The 16,309-nt window shown below is 47.2% G+C and overlaps 1 protein-coding gene across 3 annotated transcripts in view; it reads left to right on the forward strand.

Annotated features, from left to right (window-relative positions):
- The first annotated feature begins 613 nt into the window (after positions 1-613).
- The window catches only part of UBE4B (ubiquitination factor E4B), a 114,839-nt gene continuing 99,143 nt past the window's right edge, over positions 614-16,309 (forward strand). For 2 of the 3 annotated variants that reach the window (XM_047791707.1, XM_047791708.1), the window contains exon 1: positions 619-1,349. In XM_047791707.1, the coding sequence (XP_047647663.1) occupies positions 1,326-1,349 (24 nt within the window). In that variant the 5' untranslated portion in view covers positions 619-1,325. Of the gene's footprint in view, positions 1,350-16,309 lie in introns of all 3 variants that reach the window. The other variant, XM_047791709.1, reaches the window with a different exon arrangement.

A 16,309-nucleotide genomic window follows, 5' to 3' on the forward strand; every position in this document is an offset into this window, starting at 1 on the left:
GAAACAAAAGGACAATTATGAAAGAAAGTTCTACTTGGGTCAGAGTTTTCTTCCAAATGGGCTTTGTTTGTGGAGGTAGAAGAGTGTACGTAGAAAGGTTTTTCAGAATGTGAGCGGTCTGGCAGAGAACGCTCCTCTGAGAAAGGAGGCGTTTTCTGTTTTATTTCATTTCGTCTGCATCGTGGAGGGAAGTGGCCTTTTTGAGTCGCTAGAAAGGAGCGTCTGGGAACAACGGAGGCGCTGCAGGACCTAGTCGCGAGCGGGCGTCCCCTCCTGGCCACCCCTCCCGGCGTGGGTGCGTGTGCTTGCTCCCCGCGGCCTCAGTCGCCGCCAGCCCGCGCGGTTCTCCAGGGGACCTACCGGGGCCCTGCCCGCCTCGCCCGCCGCCCGCGCCGTCGCCATGGCAGCGCGCCGCCCCGCCCCCCCGCGCTCCGCCCGCCCCCAGCCCGCGGCCCCGCTCGCCCCTCCCCCGCCCTGCGCGGCGGCGGGGAAGAGGGTGGGGCGGGGGCGGGAGGAGATGCAGGCGAGAGGAAATCGGCGGCGCGCCGCCCGCGGCCCATTGGCTGCCTCGTCTTGGGGCCAGAAGCCCCGCCTGCCTGGCAGGATCACGTGATCCCTTTCAAAGATGGCCGCCCTGTTGTTTTGATGAATAATACTTGGTGGGGCGAGGGGGTAAGAGTAGGGGTGGAGGGGTAGGAGGTTTTACTCTTCCAGCCCGAGCATCGCGAGTCCAGTCCACCCCTCCCCCCTGCCCGGGCTCTGGCGTGGAGGCGGGGCGTGGCCGGCCTGCTTTGGGAGGGGAGGAGCTTCCCTCGTCAGTGCTGGGCTCTGCCTGGGCGGCTCTGGGGTCGCCTTACCTCGGGGCACCCACTCTGCAGTTGAACTGTTCCCGCCAGGGGCAAAGGGTAGGAAGGAGAGCAAGATCTGCGGTGGGAAGATCCGCTGCCGCGCCACCACCCCGAAGACACAGCAGGCTTCGAGCGCGAGACGAGCTGGAGACCGAGCTCGCTAGTCTGGGTAACCTGTGAAGCAGAGGGTAATAAGTGGCGCCTTAAGATAACCCTGTAGCAGCAGCAGTGGCAGTCAGAGGAGGCTGCTCGGGGATAAGCAGCTGTAGGAGTCTCTGGGGCGATTGGAGTGACTGACGCCAAGGCATTTCAGTGCCTCTCGTGTTCTTATTTTTTAACCTCTGACTATGCAATTCTGAAACCTCCCCCATTCGGGGGACCAGACAGCCCGAAAGACACCTTCCACTCTCCTCCCGCCCTGGTCTCAAAGAACAGAAGGATCTCTCCGTAACGCCTTTCACCATTAAGAGGAAAGCGATGGAGGAGCTGAGCGCTGATGAGGTGAGGAGGTTGGGGGACACATTGAGAGATGGGTTGGCCAACTCTCTGGCGTTTCGGATAGGCAGGAGATTGCGCCAGTGGTGCCTGGCCTTTGGGCAGGAATGGAGATGACATTTTCCAGGAATAAAATGAATCCCTGAGAGGATCTCTGGTTGTATTCGCTTGTATTCCTTTGCCTTCTTTTTTCATCCTGAACTCCTTTAGCTTGTTTTCGAGTCTTTTAGGGTCTAAAGAAGGGGAGAGCATATTGAGCCTTTCATTCCTCTCTCAGGGTGTTTAAGCAGGAAAGGCTAGATTTACATCAAGTTGTGCGTGTGTCTGTGCGCGCTCGCGCTGGCCCTGGCCCTCGCGCGCGCGCGCGCGCCGTACTGCAGAGATTTAAAGAATAATTTTGGATGGAATCAATGCATGGGTGTATGTTTTTAAAAGATTTGAAATCCCGAGTTTTTATGGCCATTTCATCGTAGAAGTTAATTAAACATTACATTTGTGTTTGGGAGTGACCTACAGATTTCTTTGATGTTGAACGCAATACATTTCTTCTCAATAGCTTAGTCAATTACAGTTAAATTCTAGCATTTTAACAGACCGCTAATGACTTCTGGCTTCTCTTTCATTCTGCTTTCTTCTAGTTTTTGTCCCTTTCAAACTTGTGTTTTGCTGTTGCAGACACCAAACAGGAAGCACATGACTTTGTGGACCCCCTCATTATTATTTCAGAAAGGAGTCTTCGCATCCCCTTCTTGATGTGTTCAAGATAATTTAATAATAATCATTAAAAACAGTGGCATTTAGGCTATAAAGAATTTCCTGTGACTCTGTTGACTTTTCCCTTCATTTTTACGCATTGGGATCTTGCCTTTCAGGACCCTGCTGGCCTTACTCTCTTCAGCCTACCATTTCTTCCTCTGGTTCATGTACAATTTCCCTACAGTTTCGTGAAGGTAGTCATCCATCAGGTTGGTTGTGCTATAAAACTTCCATGCTTCAGTTTTAGCTACAGAGTAATTGATGTGTTTACCTGGGAACAAATTCTCCAGGGATGAGTCAGGCAAGTGGTGGGTTAGGGGTCACATAGGAAGGGTAGCAAATCATTTTTTTGGTTTTGATACCTGGTTGTGTTTGGAAAGTCAGGATCGCCCGTTTGGTGTTACTGACTTTGTTTTCTAAATACATCAATAATGTAATCTTAAACTAGGAAATATTGTACGGTTTCTTTCATTCAGTGAGGACCTATCAGGAGATTCCCCTTAGAGGTACTTTGTTTTATGTGGTGCTTTTAAAAAGTTCTTTTATGTAGTACTTTTAAAAACTACACCTCCATTTTTTCTTTAATATTAATCCTAACAGTTCTTTTCTCTTCAGGCAAAGAGTTTTTTAGTAGTCCATTATGTGCAGAGATAACTTTTTTTGTTGATGTTCTCTAAATTGTTTCTGGTTTAGAAATTTTTTCACACTTGAGTTTTCACCAAGAAATTATTTTCAAACCATTAAAGCATACAGACCAGTTAAAGATGCGTGTAATCCGAACTGCCTGTTTCCTTTACCCAGTCCATGAGGAAGGTCTTGACTCTTTTTTGGACCATATATGGAACATATGTAATCATTGTGGCGGAGACAGACATTTTTCAAGGTCAACAGAATAGTAAAATAAATGTGAAGAATTAATTTCACTAATATAAGATCAATATAAAATTATGTTCCACAAATTAGTCTGAACACAAAGAGACAGTTCAATAACTGGTGATTTTACTCTCAGCAGAATCTACAACTCATCTTTTTAGGGAAAGTTTTCCTTAAGCTTTTTTTTTTTTTTTTTTTTTAATCCATTTTCTTAATTCTGGGATAAGATGAGTAGTTCTCCACAGATATTTCCAAAACTTTTTTGGCTTTCGTACTGTTCCTCTTTTGGTGGAAATGTGGCACAGATGTGGTAGGTGGTGTTCATATGCGGTTAGAACAATAATCCATTTATATTATTAAAAATTCAGACATACCTTTCAAGGTGAAAACAGTCAAGACAGTGACTTTCAGTCTAAATTAGGAAATTAGATAAGGCAGAGCTTCAGATTTTAGCAAAATGGAAATGTATGAGAATAAAGCCTGTGAAAAGAAGAGGCCCCTATAACCAGGCTTGTCGCTTTAGAAGATTTAACGTAATGGGTACTTTTTGGTCCCTCTCACCGATCACCTTGAATTCTTAAACTTTTCTTCTCTTGTGCTTTTTGAGAATTTCTTTCACTTCACTGTTGTTTACATAGCACATTACAGGGGGTCCTTTGCTCCGAGACTAAGTTTATTCTCTCCCGAAACCTGTGTTCCAAGGCATCATTATTTATGTAACATTCGCAACCCTGCTCTTGTGTTATTTTTTATATGCCAAAATGATGTGTGGGCTGGGCAGGTATTTCAAACTGATTTTCCACTTTGGTGGTAAGGTGTTTGCATTAAAATGATCTTTTTTTTCTTCTCTCTTTTTTTCTTTTCTTTTTTCTTTTTTTTCCAAAGTCTTTGTGACCTAGTTCATCTTTAAGACAGCTGTCTGGGATTCAGGGTGTGGTCAAGGTTTTAGAAGAATGTTGTCTTCTTTCCCAAAGGCAGAATATGTGACCTTGGACTTCTTATTAGTGTTCTTTCAATGGAAAGAGGCCGATATTTCTTCACAGCACTCGAAGCCTGCTCTGTGCCAGGCACTTTACAGTGTTGTCTCATTTGATAGGACAGGGCAGTCTAGGAGGTCCTTAAATTTTCCTTGTTTTATAGGTGAATCAGCTGAGATTTCGGTTAAGTAACTTATTCATAGTGACCTGGCTTAGAAGAGGCAGAATTGGAATTCACACCCAGGGTTTCTGACCTAAAAGCTCTTTTTAGTGCATTTTACTGCTTAACAACTGGCAATAAACTCACCACAGCTTCTGTATAAATATCCTACTAACACGCTTAATCTGCATAGTTATTCTGTAGAAGTGCTGTTTTTCATGAATTTATTCATGATGTGATTATAGTCTTTGGTACTGACTCTCATCCATCCCTCCAAAATCATTCACTCAACAATAATTTTTATTTTTTTAATTTTTAAATTTTGTTTATTTTTTATTTTTATTTATTTATCTATTTTTTGTCTTTTGTCCTTTTTAGGGCTGCACCCGAGGCATATGGAGTTTCTCAGCTTAGGGGTCTAATCGGAGCTGTAGCTACCCGCCTGCTCCAGAGCCACAGCAATGCCAGATCTGAGCCGTGTCTGTGACCTACACCACAGCTCAGGGCAACGTCAGATCCTCAACCCCCTGAGTGAGGCCAGGGATCGAACCCGAGACCTCATGGTTCCTAGTCGGATTTGTTTCCACTGTGCCACAACAGGAACTCTTTGTTTATTTTTTATTACTATTTTTTTTTTTAGGTCTGTACCGCGGCATAGGCAAGTTCCCAGGCTAGGGGTCAAATCAGAGTTACAGCTGCTGGCCTGTGCCACAGCCACAGCCACGCCAGATCCAAGCCACATCTGCAACCTGTACCTCAGCTCATGGCAGTGCTGGATCCTTAAGCTCCTGAGCAAGGCCAGGGATGGAACCCAAGTCCTCATGGATCCTAGTTGGGTTTGTTATCTCTGAACCATGACGGGAACTCCCAACAAACATTTTTTAAAAAGATGCTGTGTATGGAGTTTCTTGATAGCTCAGTGGGTTAAGGATCAGGCATTGTCATTACTGTGGCTTGGGTTGCTGCTGTAGCACAGGTTCCTTGCCTGGCCTAGGAAAAAGCAAGATGCTGTGTATCCCCAGCAGTGTGTTAGTTTCGGAGAAACACCGTCTTTTTTCCTAAGGAAATTAATTAACTGGGGTTGGGGGAGGGTAGAGATGGAGATGGCTGGGAGTCCAGCACTTCCAGTACTGGGTGCTAAGAGCATTGTGGCCGTGTGCACAAGACAGCAAGAGAAACAAGAAGGGACCCTGGTGGGGTAGTGTCTTACTGAAGACTTTCCAGAAAAAGTGATGCTTACGCTGAGCAGTACTTGTCAGGTGAGGGGCTCTTTGGAACTAGGGAGCTCAGGAAACCTCGAGAAATAGCGGGGCTGGAGACAGGATTTGCCTGGGAGGGGGGCTGCAGGTAGGCAGTCATCAGATCTCAGAGGGTTTTCAGAAATGCTTAGGAGCTTGAACTTCCTCACTAAGACTGAGAAGGCCGAGGGATTAGGCATCAGAAAGATGACCGGCAGGGGTGTAGGAAGAAGGTGGATTGGAAGAAGGTGGCTGCAGGCCAGCAGGTTAGGGGGCTGCTGTTGCTGTTGAGGAGCCAGGCGGTGGTGACTGCACTGAGGCGCTGGCGGTGGGAGTGTAGGAGGGCAGACACCAGAAATATTGAGGATTTAAATCTAAGTTAACCCACTGCACATGATCAGTTTAATGTGAGGGAGGTGGAGGCAAGGGAGGAGGAGAGAAAAAGCTGCCTCCTTGATTCCTAGTTTGGGAGAAGGATGGATTGGAGGAGAGGAAGGGAATTCCAGAAAGGAGTTGATTTTGGAGAAAGCAGATGAGTTTGGACCACTGAAAGATGTGCCAACATAGAGATGCCCTGGCCCTGGCCCCGGCCTTTTATTCTAACATCTCCTTTTCTGACCTTGTCTTCCTTTGCATCAGGCCTCAAGACCCAAGCTCACCACCCTCATAGATTGTTGCTACTGCTCACTTGATTGATTGATTGATTGATTGATTGGTTGCCCACAAGGAAGTTCTTGGGCCAGGGGTCAGACCTGCGCCACAGCAGTGATAATGCTGGATCCTTAACCTGCTAGGCCATCAGGGAACTCCCAGGCTACCACTCAATTTATTTTTCAGCTTTTTAGGGCTACACCGTGGCACATGGAAGTTCCCGGGCTAGGGGTTGAATCGGATCTACAGCTGCCGGCCTATGCCACAGCCTCAGCAGTGCCAGATCAGAGCCATGTTTTCGACCTACACCACAGCTCACGGCAACACCGGATCCTTAACCTGCTGAGCAGGGCCAGGGATTGAACCAGCAACCTCATGGTTCCTAGTCAGATTCGTTTCTGCTGCACCACAACGGGAACTCCCTGCCACTCAATTTATAACCATAATCCTTCTTCCTCAAGCCTGGTAGGAAAGTTGGACATTGCCTCCCAGGCCCCTTCTCCACTCCTTTTTGTTTATTTTAGCCAAGAGAGAGAAGGGTAATGATATTAGCTGGTATTTGTGAAGCTCTCAATATGTGCTAAGGAAGCACTTCAATTTGCTTAGCAAGGTTGGTATCAATATCCGACCTTTTCTTTACAGATAAGAAAATGGGGGCTAATAGAAAGTAGGTAGCTTGCCAAAAGGTGCAGAAGTAGGAAGTGGTAGGACCTGGAATTGAATCCAGAGTTTAATTTCAGAGTTCTTAATTCCTTTACTATAGATTATTCCAGACTGAGCAAGGTGTAATGGTTACGGCGTTTCTGTTGTCCTATTTGAGACGCGGACTAGGTATTGCTGGGGGGGCTCATCAGATAGCCCTGTGCTCTTTCAGGGGAGGAGGATAGACTTCAGACACGGGGCCCTTGGGTCTTCAGGCCTTTGCTCAGTACAGAGTCTTTTCCCACAAGGTGCTTGTCATGTGTCTAGGTAGAGACAGCTTCCTATCGCAGCTCCTTCTGTGATAGTTACTATTTATTTGCTGCCACGGGAGCCTTGTTTGCATGAGCTCCATTCTCGTGGGAGAAAACATGATAAATACGTAAACTTGAGATATCATGTAGTGATAAGTACCACGAAGAAAAATACCAACATGGGCTATAAAGGGACAGAGAGCCATGAAGGTGCAAGGAGTATGTATAATTTTTTTTTTTTTGGTCTTTATAGGGCTGCACCCGTGACATATGGAGGTTCCCAGGCTAGGGGTCTGATCAGAGCTGCAGCTGCTGGCCTACACCACAGCCACAGCAATGCGGAATCCGAGCTGAGTCTGCAGCCTACACCAGAGCTCATGGCAGTGCCAGATCAGTAACCCACTGAGTGAGGCCAGGGATCGAACCCACGTTCTCACGGATACTAGTTAGGTTCTTAACCTGCTGAGCCACAATGGGAGCTCTTGGAAAGGAATTTAAAGGATGCCAGGTGCCATCTGGGGGACAGAGTGTTCCCAGGAATAGGGAATCACAGGGACCAGGGGTAGATCCCAGAGCTGCTCTAGGAACAGCAAAGAGGCCAGATGGTTGGAGTCTGGTGAGCAGGGGCACAGTGGCAGGAGATTTACTCAGCAAGAATTCACTGAGTCCTCATAACTGGGTTTCAGTCAGTTCTGAGATGCCTGCCCTTTTTTCCTTCACTTTTTTCCCCACCTTGGCTGAGCCTGTGCCATGCGGAAGTTCTGGGCTAGGGATTGAACTGGAGCCACAGCAGTGACAATGTCAGGTCCTTAACCCACTGAGCCACCAGGGAACTCCTTTTTGCTTCACATTTTAACATCTTTGAAATTGAGATGCTTCTTGGTATAATCATAGTTGGCCAGATGGCGGGTGTGACACTATTGTCATTTCCTGTTTATGTGCAAACCTGTTTATACCTGTTCATATTGTCGTATCTTTGGTTGAGTTCTTTCTTCTTTTCTTTCTTCTTTCTTCTTCTTTTTTTAGGGCCACACCAGTGGCATGTGCAGGTTCCCAGGCTAGGGGTTAAATTGGAGCTACAGGTGCTGGCCTACACCACAGCTACAGCAACACAGGATCCAAGCTGCGTCTGTGACCTACACAACAGCTCACAGCAACACTGGATCCTTAACCCACTGAGTGAGGCCAGGGATCGAGCCTTTGTCCTTGTGGTTGCTAGTTGGATTCATTTCTGCTGCGCCACGACAGGAACTCCCAGTTGAGTTTTGTGCATGTTAAATTTAGTTGTTTTTTGGGTTTTTTTTTTTTTTTGGCCCACTTTGAGCCAGGTATTGAACCCCAGCCACAGCAGTGACAGTGGTGAATTCTTAACTGTGAGGCCACAAAGGAACTCCTTGGTTGCCATTTTGTTTTATTATTATTTATTTATTTTGGTGGTGCCTGTGGCATGTGGAAATTCCCAGGCCAGGGATCGAACCTGTGACACAGCAGTGACCCAAGCTGCTGTAGTAACAACATCCTTAACCCAATCCCGGCTGTAGCACAAGAGAACTCCAGTTGCCATTTTAAATGCTTTCCAGAAACTATGCTTGGATCAGCAGTGAATCAAATGTTACTTTGTACGAAGAGGGGAATGGAAGCAGCAGTGGGGGCTCAAGTTGATATTCCTAAGAAAATGTTTGCTGAAGGAATGACCACAGTTTCATTTTTCATTGTAAAGCAACCAAGTGCACTGGGCAGCTGTAGAAAGGAAGACAGCCGCGGTCTGTAAAGCTGTGTCACGTTTTGAAATTGAACTTTCAGTTAGAAGGATTGCCTTTTATACCCAGGCAATGCAATTGAAGGTCAGAGACACTCCACATTCTCAGGAAGAAATTTCAAAGCAATGAGAAGCTGGTAGAATTGATTCCTACTCTGTCCTGGTCTGTTGTTGTTAAGGAGTTTGGTTGGGGTTTAATGAGCAGTCTTTCTTTTTCCCCTTGATGTGCAAAAACTAATGGTGTAGCGTATACACCAAGTCAAATACCAAGTCAGTGGCGCCTTGTATCTGACGACATGTGATGCGTGCCTAGCACTGTTCTAGACCCTGAGGATATACTGATGAATAAGGCAGAAATACCTGCCTTCATGGGGCTTACATTCTGACTTATGTTTTAAAAGAGTCGTTGTGAGGGAGCTCCTTGATGGTGCAGCAGGTTAAGGACCCAGGGTTGTCAGTGCCATGGCTCGGGTTGCTGCTCTGGCACGAGTTGGATCCCTGGACCGGGAACTTCTGCATGTTGCAGGTGAGGCCAAAAGGGAAAAATGAATGAATAAGTAGATAAATAAAAGGATCATTGTGGCTTCTGTAAAGAGGATAGATGAAGGGGGAGAGAGAAAGGTTAGGAGGCCAGTACAGGATCCTAGGACCCAGGTTAGTGGTAGAGAAGGTGAGACAAGGCCAGGCGTTTCGTCAGCAGAGCCAGTAAGGATTGGGTGGTGGGATGGACATAGGGTGTGAAAGATTGGAGTCACGAATGGCCATCTGAGTTGGGATGTCATCGAGCGGACTGTTGTAGCAGAGCGCCATGCAATACCAGTTAGATGTTTATTTCTCTCTAAAGAGAAGGCAGGTAGGAGGCTGGGGCTGCTATGGCTGCTCTGTGCTCATCAGGGGCTCAGGCACCTTCTGTCCCATTGTGTATCAACTCTTCTAACATAGGGCTTCCATCTTTTGGTCCATGTATGTCTCTTATAGCCCGGGGGGGAGGGGGGGAACAGAGTCATGCTCTCCTCTTTCTTTTTTCTTTTCTTTTTTTCTTTAAAACAGAAGTTCCTGGGCCAGGGATTGAATCCAAGCTGCAGCTGCGACCTATGCTGGATCCTTAACCTGCTGAGCCACAGTGGGAACTCCCAGGCTCCTTTTTAATGGTACAGTTTGGAAATTGCACAGGTTACTTATGCTCCTTTCACGTGGCCACAGCTCCTTGCTGGGAAGCTAAGAACTGCGGTTCTTACTGAGTAGCTATTTGCTCAGCTGCAGGTTCTCTCATGTTTGAAGAGGAGAACAAGTCAAGGAAGGCCTTTCTTTCTTTTTTTTTTTTTTGTCTTTTTGCTATTTCTTGGGCCGCTCCCGTGGCATATGGAGGTTCCCAGGCTAGGGGTCCAATCGGAGCTGTAGTCTCCGGCCTACGCCAGAGCCACAGCAACTCGGGATCCGAGCCACGTCTGCGACCTACACCACAGCTCACGGCAACACCGGATCGTTAACCCACTGAGCAAGGGCAGGGATCAGAACCCGCAACCTCATGGTTCCGAGTTGGATTTGTTAACTACTGTGCCACGACGGGAACTCCAAGGAAGGCCTTTCTGTCTGGAGTTCCCTAGTGGCCTAGCCTTTAACATTTAGGCATTGTCACTACTGTGGCTTGGGTTCAGTCCCTGTTCTGGGAACTTCTGCACACAAAAAAAGGCCTTTCTGTCTGAACCCTTCTGAAATCTAAAACACACTCTGTGCCTTCCTAAGGAATTCCCTTCAGAGTCCAGAATCTCTGGGTGACATACTATCCAGGAACCTTTAGATTAAAATCAAGTTGGGGGTTCCCTGGGTGGCTCGGTGGGTTAAGGATCTGATGTTGTCATTGCTGAGGCTCGGGTCACTGCTGTGGCACAGGTTCCATCCCTAGCTTGGGAACTTCCACATGCCATAGTAAAATAAAATAATCTGCTCCCTCCCGCCCCCCCCCCAGCTAGGGGCAGTGGTGGAGGAAGATAGAATCATGCAAATGAAAACTCATTTGGCGAAGGGAAGAATGGGGAGTACAGCTCCCTCCTGGTCCGTGGCCACTGCCCGCTCCCTGCAGGCTGCGGCCCTGGGGGCTCCCTGCCTTGGCAGTGGTGGGAGTTCGTGCCACTGTCTGTTTAGCAGCCCTTGGCCGCTTTCTTGGAGGACCTCCCCTTGTCCCTTGCCCTTTGTGGGAGTTTTTTGGTGTCTCTTTTCTTTTGGGGCCAGGTCATTGGAGAATAATCTGCTTCCTGGGGCCAAATGGTGTCTCCAGCTTGTTTCCTTGAGGAGCCTGAAGGCGTTGGCTTTTTCAGCAGTTCTTGGTTCCCAAATGACCAGACTCTGAGTATCCTTAGACTAGACTGTGCACGTGCCTCAGGCTGACCTGTCTTCCCTTTTATCTTCGCATGCAGGTCGGCAAGCTGTAGCTTGAGTCTGTCTCATTCTTGTGGAACTTCTTGCTCCAAGTGGCAAGAAGCCAGGAAGCACCCAAATTCTGAATTGTTCTACCAGTTACCCTAGAATTACAGGCAGTGTAGGCATGCAGGCTATTTTTCTAAGGTGTCACAGGTTTTCTCAAACATTTTACTGTGGCCCAACAAGGGTCACCGGCCCTCCATCCTGCAATATTTCTGCCTATGCTGACCCCTAAGTCATTGCCACATATTTGTATTCTATTTGGGTTGATCACTTCCAGGTTCCAAAATCTCTGTATAGTTAGGATATTGGTTTGGCTGCTGCAGCAAAGACACCCAAAATCATAATGGCTTAAGTAAGACAGACGCTTGCTTTTCTTTTAAGTAAAAATCTGGAGAGGTGGTTGAGAGCTGGTTTAGTAATCCTGTGATTGCCGGGGAGCCAGATGCATGCTGTTGAGTGCTCTGTCATCCTCAGTGTGGGCTGTCGAGCTTGTGGTCTGGGATGGCTGCTGCAGCGCCTGCGCTCAGCATCTGCATTCCAGTCCTCAGGGAGGGCATGTTCCTGTTGGTCAAGGGCCTGATCAGGCGCTGTCACACACCATTGTTTACATCTCTTTGATTGGCACTTGATCACATGGCCACGATCAAATGCAGGGGTAGCTGAAGGCATATTGGGAGGCAATTAGCTGTCTCCTCCACTGTGATACCAAGCATTTTAGCCTAGGCAGCTTGAAAAATGGCGTTGTTATATGCCAGGGTGGAGAAAATGGAAAGAGAAGGTGAGAGGGAGAAACACGTATCTGTCTTGATCCCATTGTGATTATATTGCTTAGTATGAGCCCGCTTAGAGATGTTAAGTAGGTTGGGCATGAATTGGGCTTCCAGGTCGGGAAGGAGCTTGGGGTTGAGGAGACCAATCCGGAAATTGTCAGTATATTTGAAAATCACAAGAACGGACAGGTGACTTAGGGAGTGAGCCTAAAGAAGAGAGGAGTTTTCACGGTGACCAAGCGCTTAATGATCCATCTTGTCTCTGTGGAGGCGCGGTTTGATCCCTGGCCCGGCACAGTGGGTTAAGGATCCAGTGTTGCCGCAGTTGTGGCATAGGTTGCAGCTGAGGCTCGGATTCCATCCCTGGCCTGGGAACTCCTATATGCTGTGTGCTCGGCCGAAAAAAAAAGAGAATAGAGGTCAGAGGACTGAGCCTTGAGTCCCTCCAGCTTTCAGAGATGGGGAGATAGAGAGGGCCCAGAAAAGAGCTGACAGGGGACAGCCACTGAGGCGGAAGGAGAGGCAGGTGCGCATGATGCCCTTGCGTCCAGAAGTGTTTTCACAATGGAGGGGAGTGTTCAACTCTGTTGAATGTCAGTCATGTCAATTAAAGAAGACTTGAACTTGATGATGGGATTTGGCCATGTGGAGGTCATTACTGACCCCGGCAAGACCAGTTTCCTTGCTGACTGGAATTGGTTCAGGACAGAATGGGAGGAGACGATACAGGCTCGGGATGGAGGAGGCGTCGGCTCCAGGGATGGACTGTGGAGCCTCCCATAGACTGGAAGCCACGGGTTTAGGAAGCAGGAAGCAGAGTTCCCCTGTGGCTCAGCGGGTTAAGGATCTGGCTTTGTCACTGCTGAGGCTTAGGTCGCTGCTGTGGCTTGGGTTAGATCCCTGGTGGCTTGGGAACTTCCACATGCCTTGGGTGCAGCCAAAAAAAAAAAAAGAAATGGGTAGAACAATATTTGGTGACTATATCCTTTTAAATTTCATCTTTTACCATTATGGTCACTAATTCCTTTATTCATTCAGTAAATATTTATTCACTCTGTTCCTTTCCTTCCCCAAGATAGGAAATAAAGGTGTGGAGGTAGGCTTGTGGATCGTTCCTAGTTGGGTGTTTTGGGCCTGAAGAGTTGCATCTATAAATTTTGAATCATATTACAGTTAATTTTTATTTTTAATTTGTTTTTATTTTATTTATTTATTTTTGGCCGTACCTATGGCATGCAGAAATTCCCAGGCCAGGGATCAATCCCACACCATAGCAGTGATCCTTAACCCACTGAGCCACCAGGGAACTCCTACAGTTAATTTTTAAACCATTTAAGAGAGAATGGCAGGAGTTCTCGTTGTGGCTCAGCGGGTTACAAACCCAACTAATACCCATGAGGATGCAGGTTCGATCCCTGGTCTTGCTCAGTGGGTTAATAATCCAGTGTTGCCATGAGCTGTGGTGTAGGTCACTTATGTGGCTCGGATCTGGCTTTGCTGTGGCTGTGGTATAGGCTGGCAGCTGCAGCTCTGATTTGACTCCTAACCTGGGAACTTCCATATGCTGTGGGTGTGGCCCTAAAAAGCCAAAAAAAAAAAAGGAGTGGCAAATAGGCTCCTCATAAAATATTTCTTGTTTAGTCTCAACAAATATATGTGTAATGTTTACTCTCTGTTAGGCGTTGAGAGGTACACGTGGAAATAATGCCTCAAATGTGAGTAAGGTCTGGTCTTTACCTTCCATGAGTTCGCATTCCAGTGGGGAGACAGGCGCACAGCCAGACAGAGTTCCGGGGCTAAAATAGATATTTAGGTTGATGGAGCTGTTAATTCTGACTGGGGACATCTGGGAAGGGCTCTGGGAGGGTTTGAGTTCGTCCTTAAAGATGATCAGCGTTTTTGACATTTAGAAAAATCTGTGGTGAGAATATATGTTTCAGTTATTTCTCACTCTGGGCAAACGCTCATACATTCAGTCTTTTGAAATTGACTGTAAAAATATTAGAACCATTGAAGAAAAATTAGAGGTGGTGAAAAAAATGTCTGATATTGGTGGGTGTGTATCTGAAAAGTTTCGTGATGCAGATGTCAGGCAGCCAGCTGGGTAATCCCAAACACCCCTAAACCGTGAAGAGTCAGCAGAAGCCGAAGGAGAAGGAGTTGAGAAATAGGAAGAACAGAAAAGGTGTTTCATTACAATTATTTCTCCTGGCGTTCCTGTTGTGACTCACTGGGTTAAAAACCTGACATGGTATCTGTGAGGATGCAGGTTTAATCCCTGGCCTTGCTCAGTGGGTTGAGGATCTGGTGTTGCTGCAAGCTGCTGTGTGGTTCTCAGATGCGCCTTGGATCCATTGTTCCTGTGGCTGTGGCGTAGGCTGGCAGCTGCAGCTCAGATTCAGCTGCTAGCCTGGCAACTTCCGTATGCTGCAGGTGCAGCCCTATAACGACAAGGAAAATTGGAGTCCCCTTTGTGGCTCAGTGGTTAACAAACCTGAGTAGGCTCCATGAGGATGTGGGTTCGGTCCCTGGCCTCCCTCAGTGGGTCAGGGATCCAGCCATTGCTGTGAGCTGTGGTGTAGGTCATAGATGAGGCTCAGATCCTGAGTTGCTGTGGCTGTGGTGTAGGCTGGTAGCTGTAGCTCCCGATTTGACCCTTAGCCTGTGAACTTCCATGAACTTTTTTCCTAAAAAGGGAAAAAGGAAAATCACTTCTCCTATCCAGTTATTAACCACTCTATCTTGGAATTGTTGGAATTGTATGTTGAATCTCCTACTGTAACTGGAAGCTCCTGACTCGTGTTTTGTTCACTGTTTTTTTATCCATCTCTTAGCACCTTGGCACAGAAGTGACTCACAATAAATGTTTTCGGAGTCCAGATATTGAATCCATGGTGTCTTTCCTGACTCCTAGTTCTTATGTTGCAATCGCTTCATTTGTGTGTTTTTTGCTGTTGCTACATTACATGGCCTTAATTAGGTTAAGAAAGGCATTTGGAAGGAACTCCGGTGTCAGGGTTGTAATTCAAAGTCAGACTCACCTGGGTTTTAGGTGGACCAGCCAGTTGGATGACTTGGGGCAAAGTACTTTCTGAGCCTGTTCCCTTCCTTGCCGATGGGTCTGCATATGTGTCCGCGTGTCAGTTGCAGTGATCTATAAAGTGCCAGTGCAGGGCTCTGGCGGGGTTTGTAGATTCCTGGTGGGACATGTTAGCTCTCCTTTCCAGAGTAAGGCTGAATTGTACATAATTAGAATTTTAGTTGGTGCTCCTATGACCTCTGACGAGCCCTTTGCATGTAATAATACCAGGAGCGTAAATGAAGGTCTCTTAATGGGTAAGGTAACAAATGGGCTGAGGCTTGTGTGAAAGATTGAGTTGGAATCCTCTTCCCCCAACCCCTTATTTATTTATTTATTTTTTTGGCTGTGTCCACAGCATGCTGTAGTTCCCAGGCTAGGGATCGAACCTGAGCCACCGCTGTAACCAGAGCCATGACAGTGACAACGTTGGATCCTTAACCCACTGAGCCACCAGAGAACTCTGTCTCCCAACCCCTTAAACTTCCAGACCTCTCTTCTCGCCCAGGGGGCATCTTTTGTATGAAGCCACCCCATTATCACCTTTCAGCCTTCCTCCTTCCTTTTTCTAAGATCCAGAGTTATCGGGTGGCTTGAATGTATACTAAGAAGGTGAAGGAGGAAGGAGTGAGGGGGTTTGAATGGAAGTCAGGTGCACAGATCGGAGACCTGAGGGGTCGCAGGAGAAACACACTGTGTATCAGGACCAAAACCCAAAACCGCAAGGTGACTCAAGCTGCTCAAATTGGATGACTCGATTTGTCTTTGGAAGGGGCTGTCCCCTCCCACCGGGCTGGGGAAGGGGCATCTGAATGGGATGTGGCTGTGTGGACTGCTTGCCAGCTGCCATCTGTATCCTTAGCATCATTTGAAGATGGTCATCAGGCCAAGCAAAGAGGTATCTTTGGGTTCTGGCACTGGGAATGTCCAGCTTGGACCTAATTAGCTTTCTAATTAATCATGATGAAATGTGTCCAGTGTACATAGTTTCTTTGTTCCCTGGCGGCCGTTTGGTATAGATGCTCTATGTATGTGTAACAGTGTCATGGCAACAGTTAAATTTTCTGCCTGGATGAGGCAGCGTTTTGCTCTTATAGGTCTTTTTGGGAGCTGATCACCTAGGATTTCTAAACAAATCCTCATTGAGCACCTGTCACCTGCCGAGCACTCTTCTAGGATTGTGTCAGGTCAGGGTCTTTGGTCAGACATCTCTCTATACTTGTCACCAGAGCTGGCTCCATGGCATGTGACCTGCAGTCAGACGTGCCCCACACTTGGTTGAAAGCTCTGCTGTTGCTGTCTGTTTTTTTTTTTTGTTTTTTTTTT

The sequence above is a fragment of the Phacochoerus africanus genome, chromosome 8 (genome assembly GCF_016906955.1).
Source record: "Phacochoerus africanus isolate WHEZ1 chromosome 8, ROS_Pafr_v1, whole genome shotgun sequence".
Taxonomy (NCBI): domain Eukaryota; kingdom Metazoa; phylum Chordata; class Mammalia; order Artiodactyla; family Suidae; genus Phacochoerus; species Phacochoerus africanus.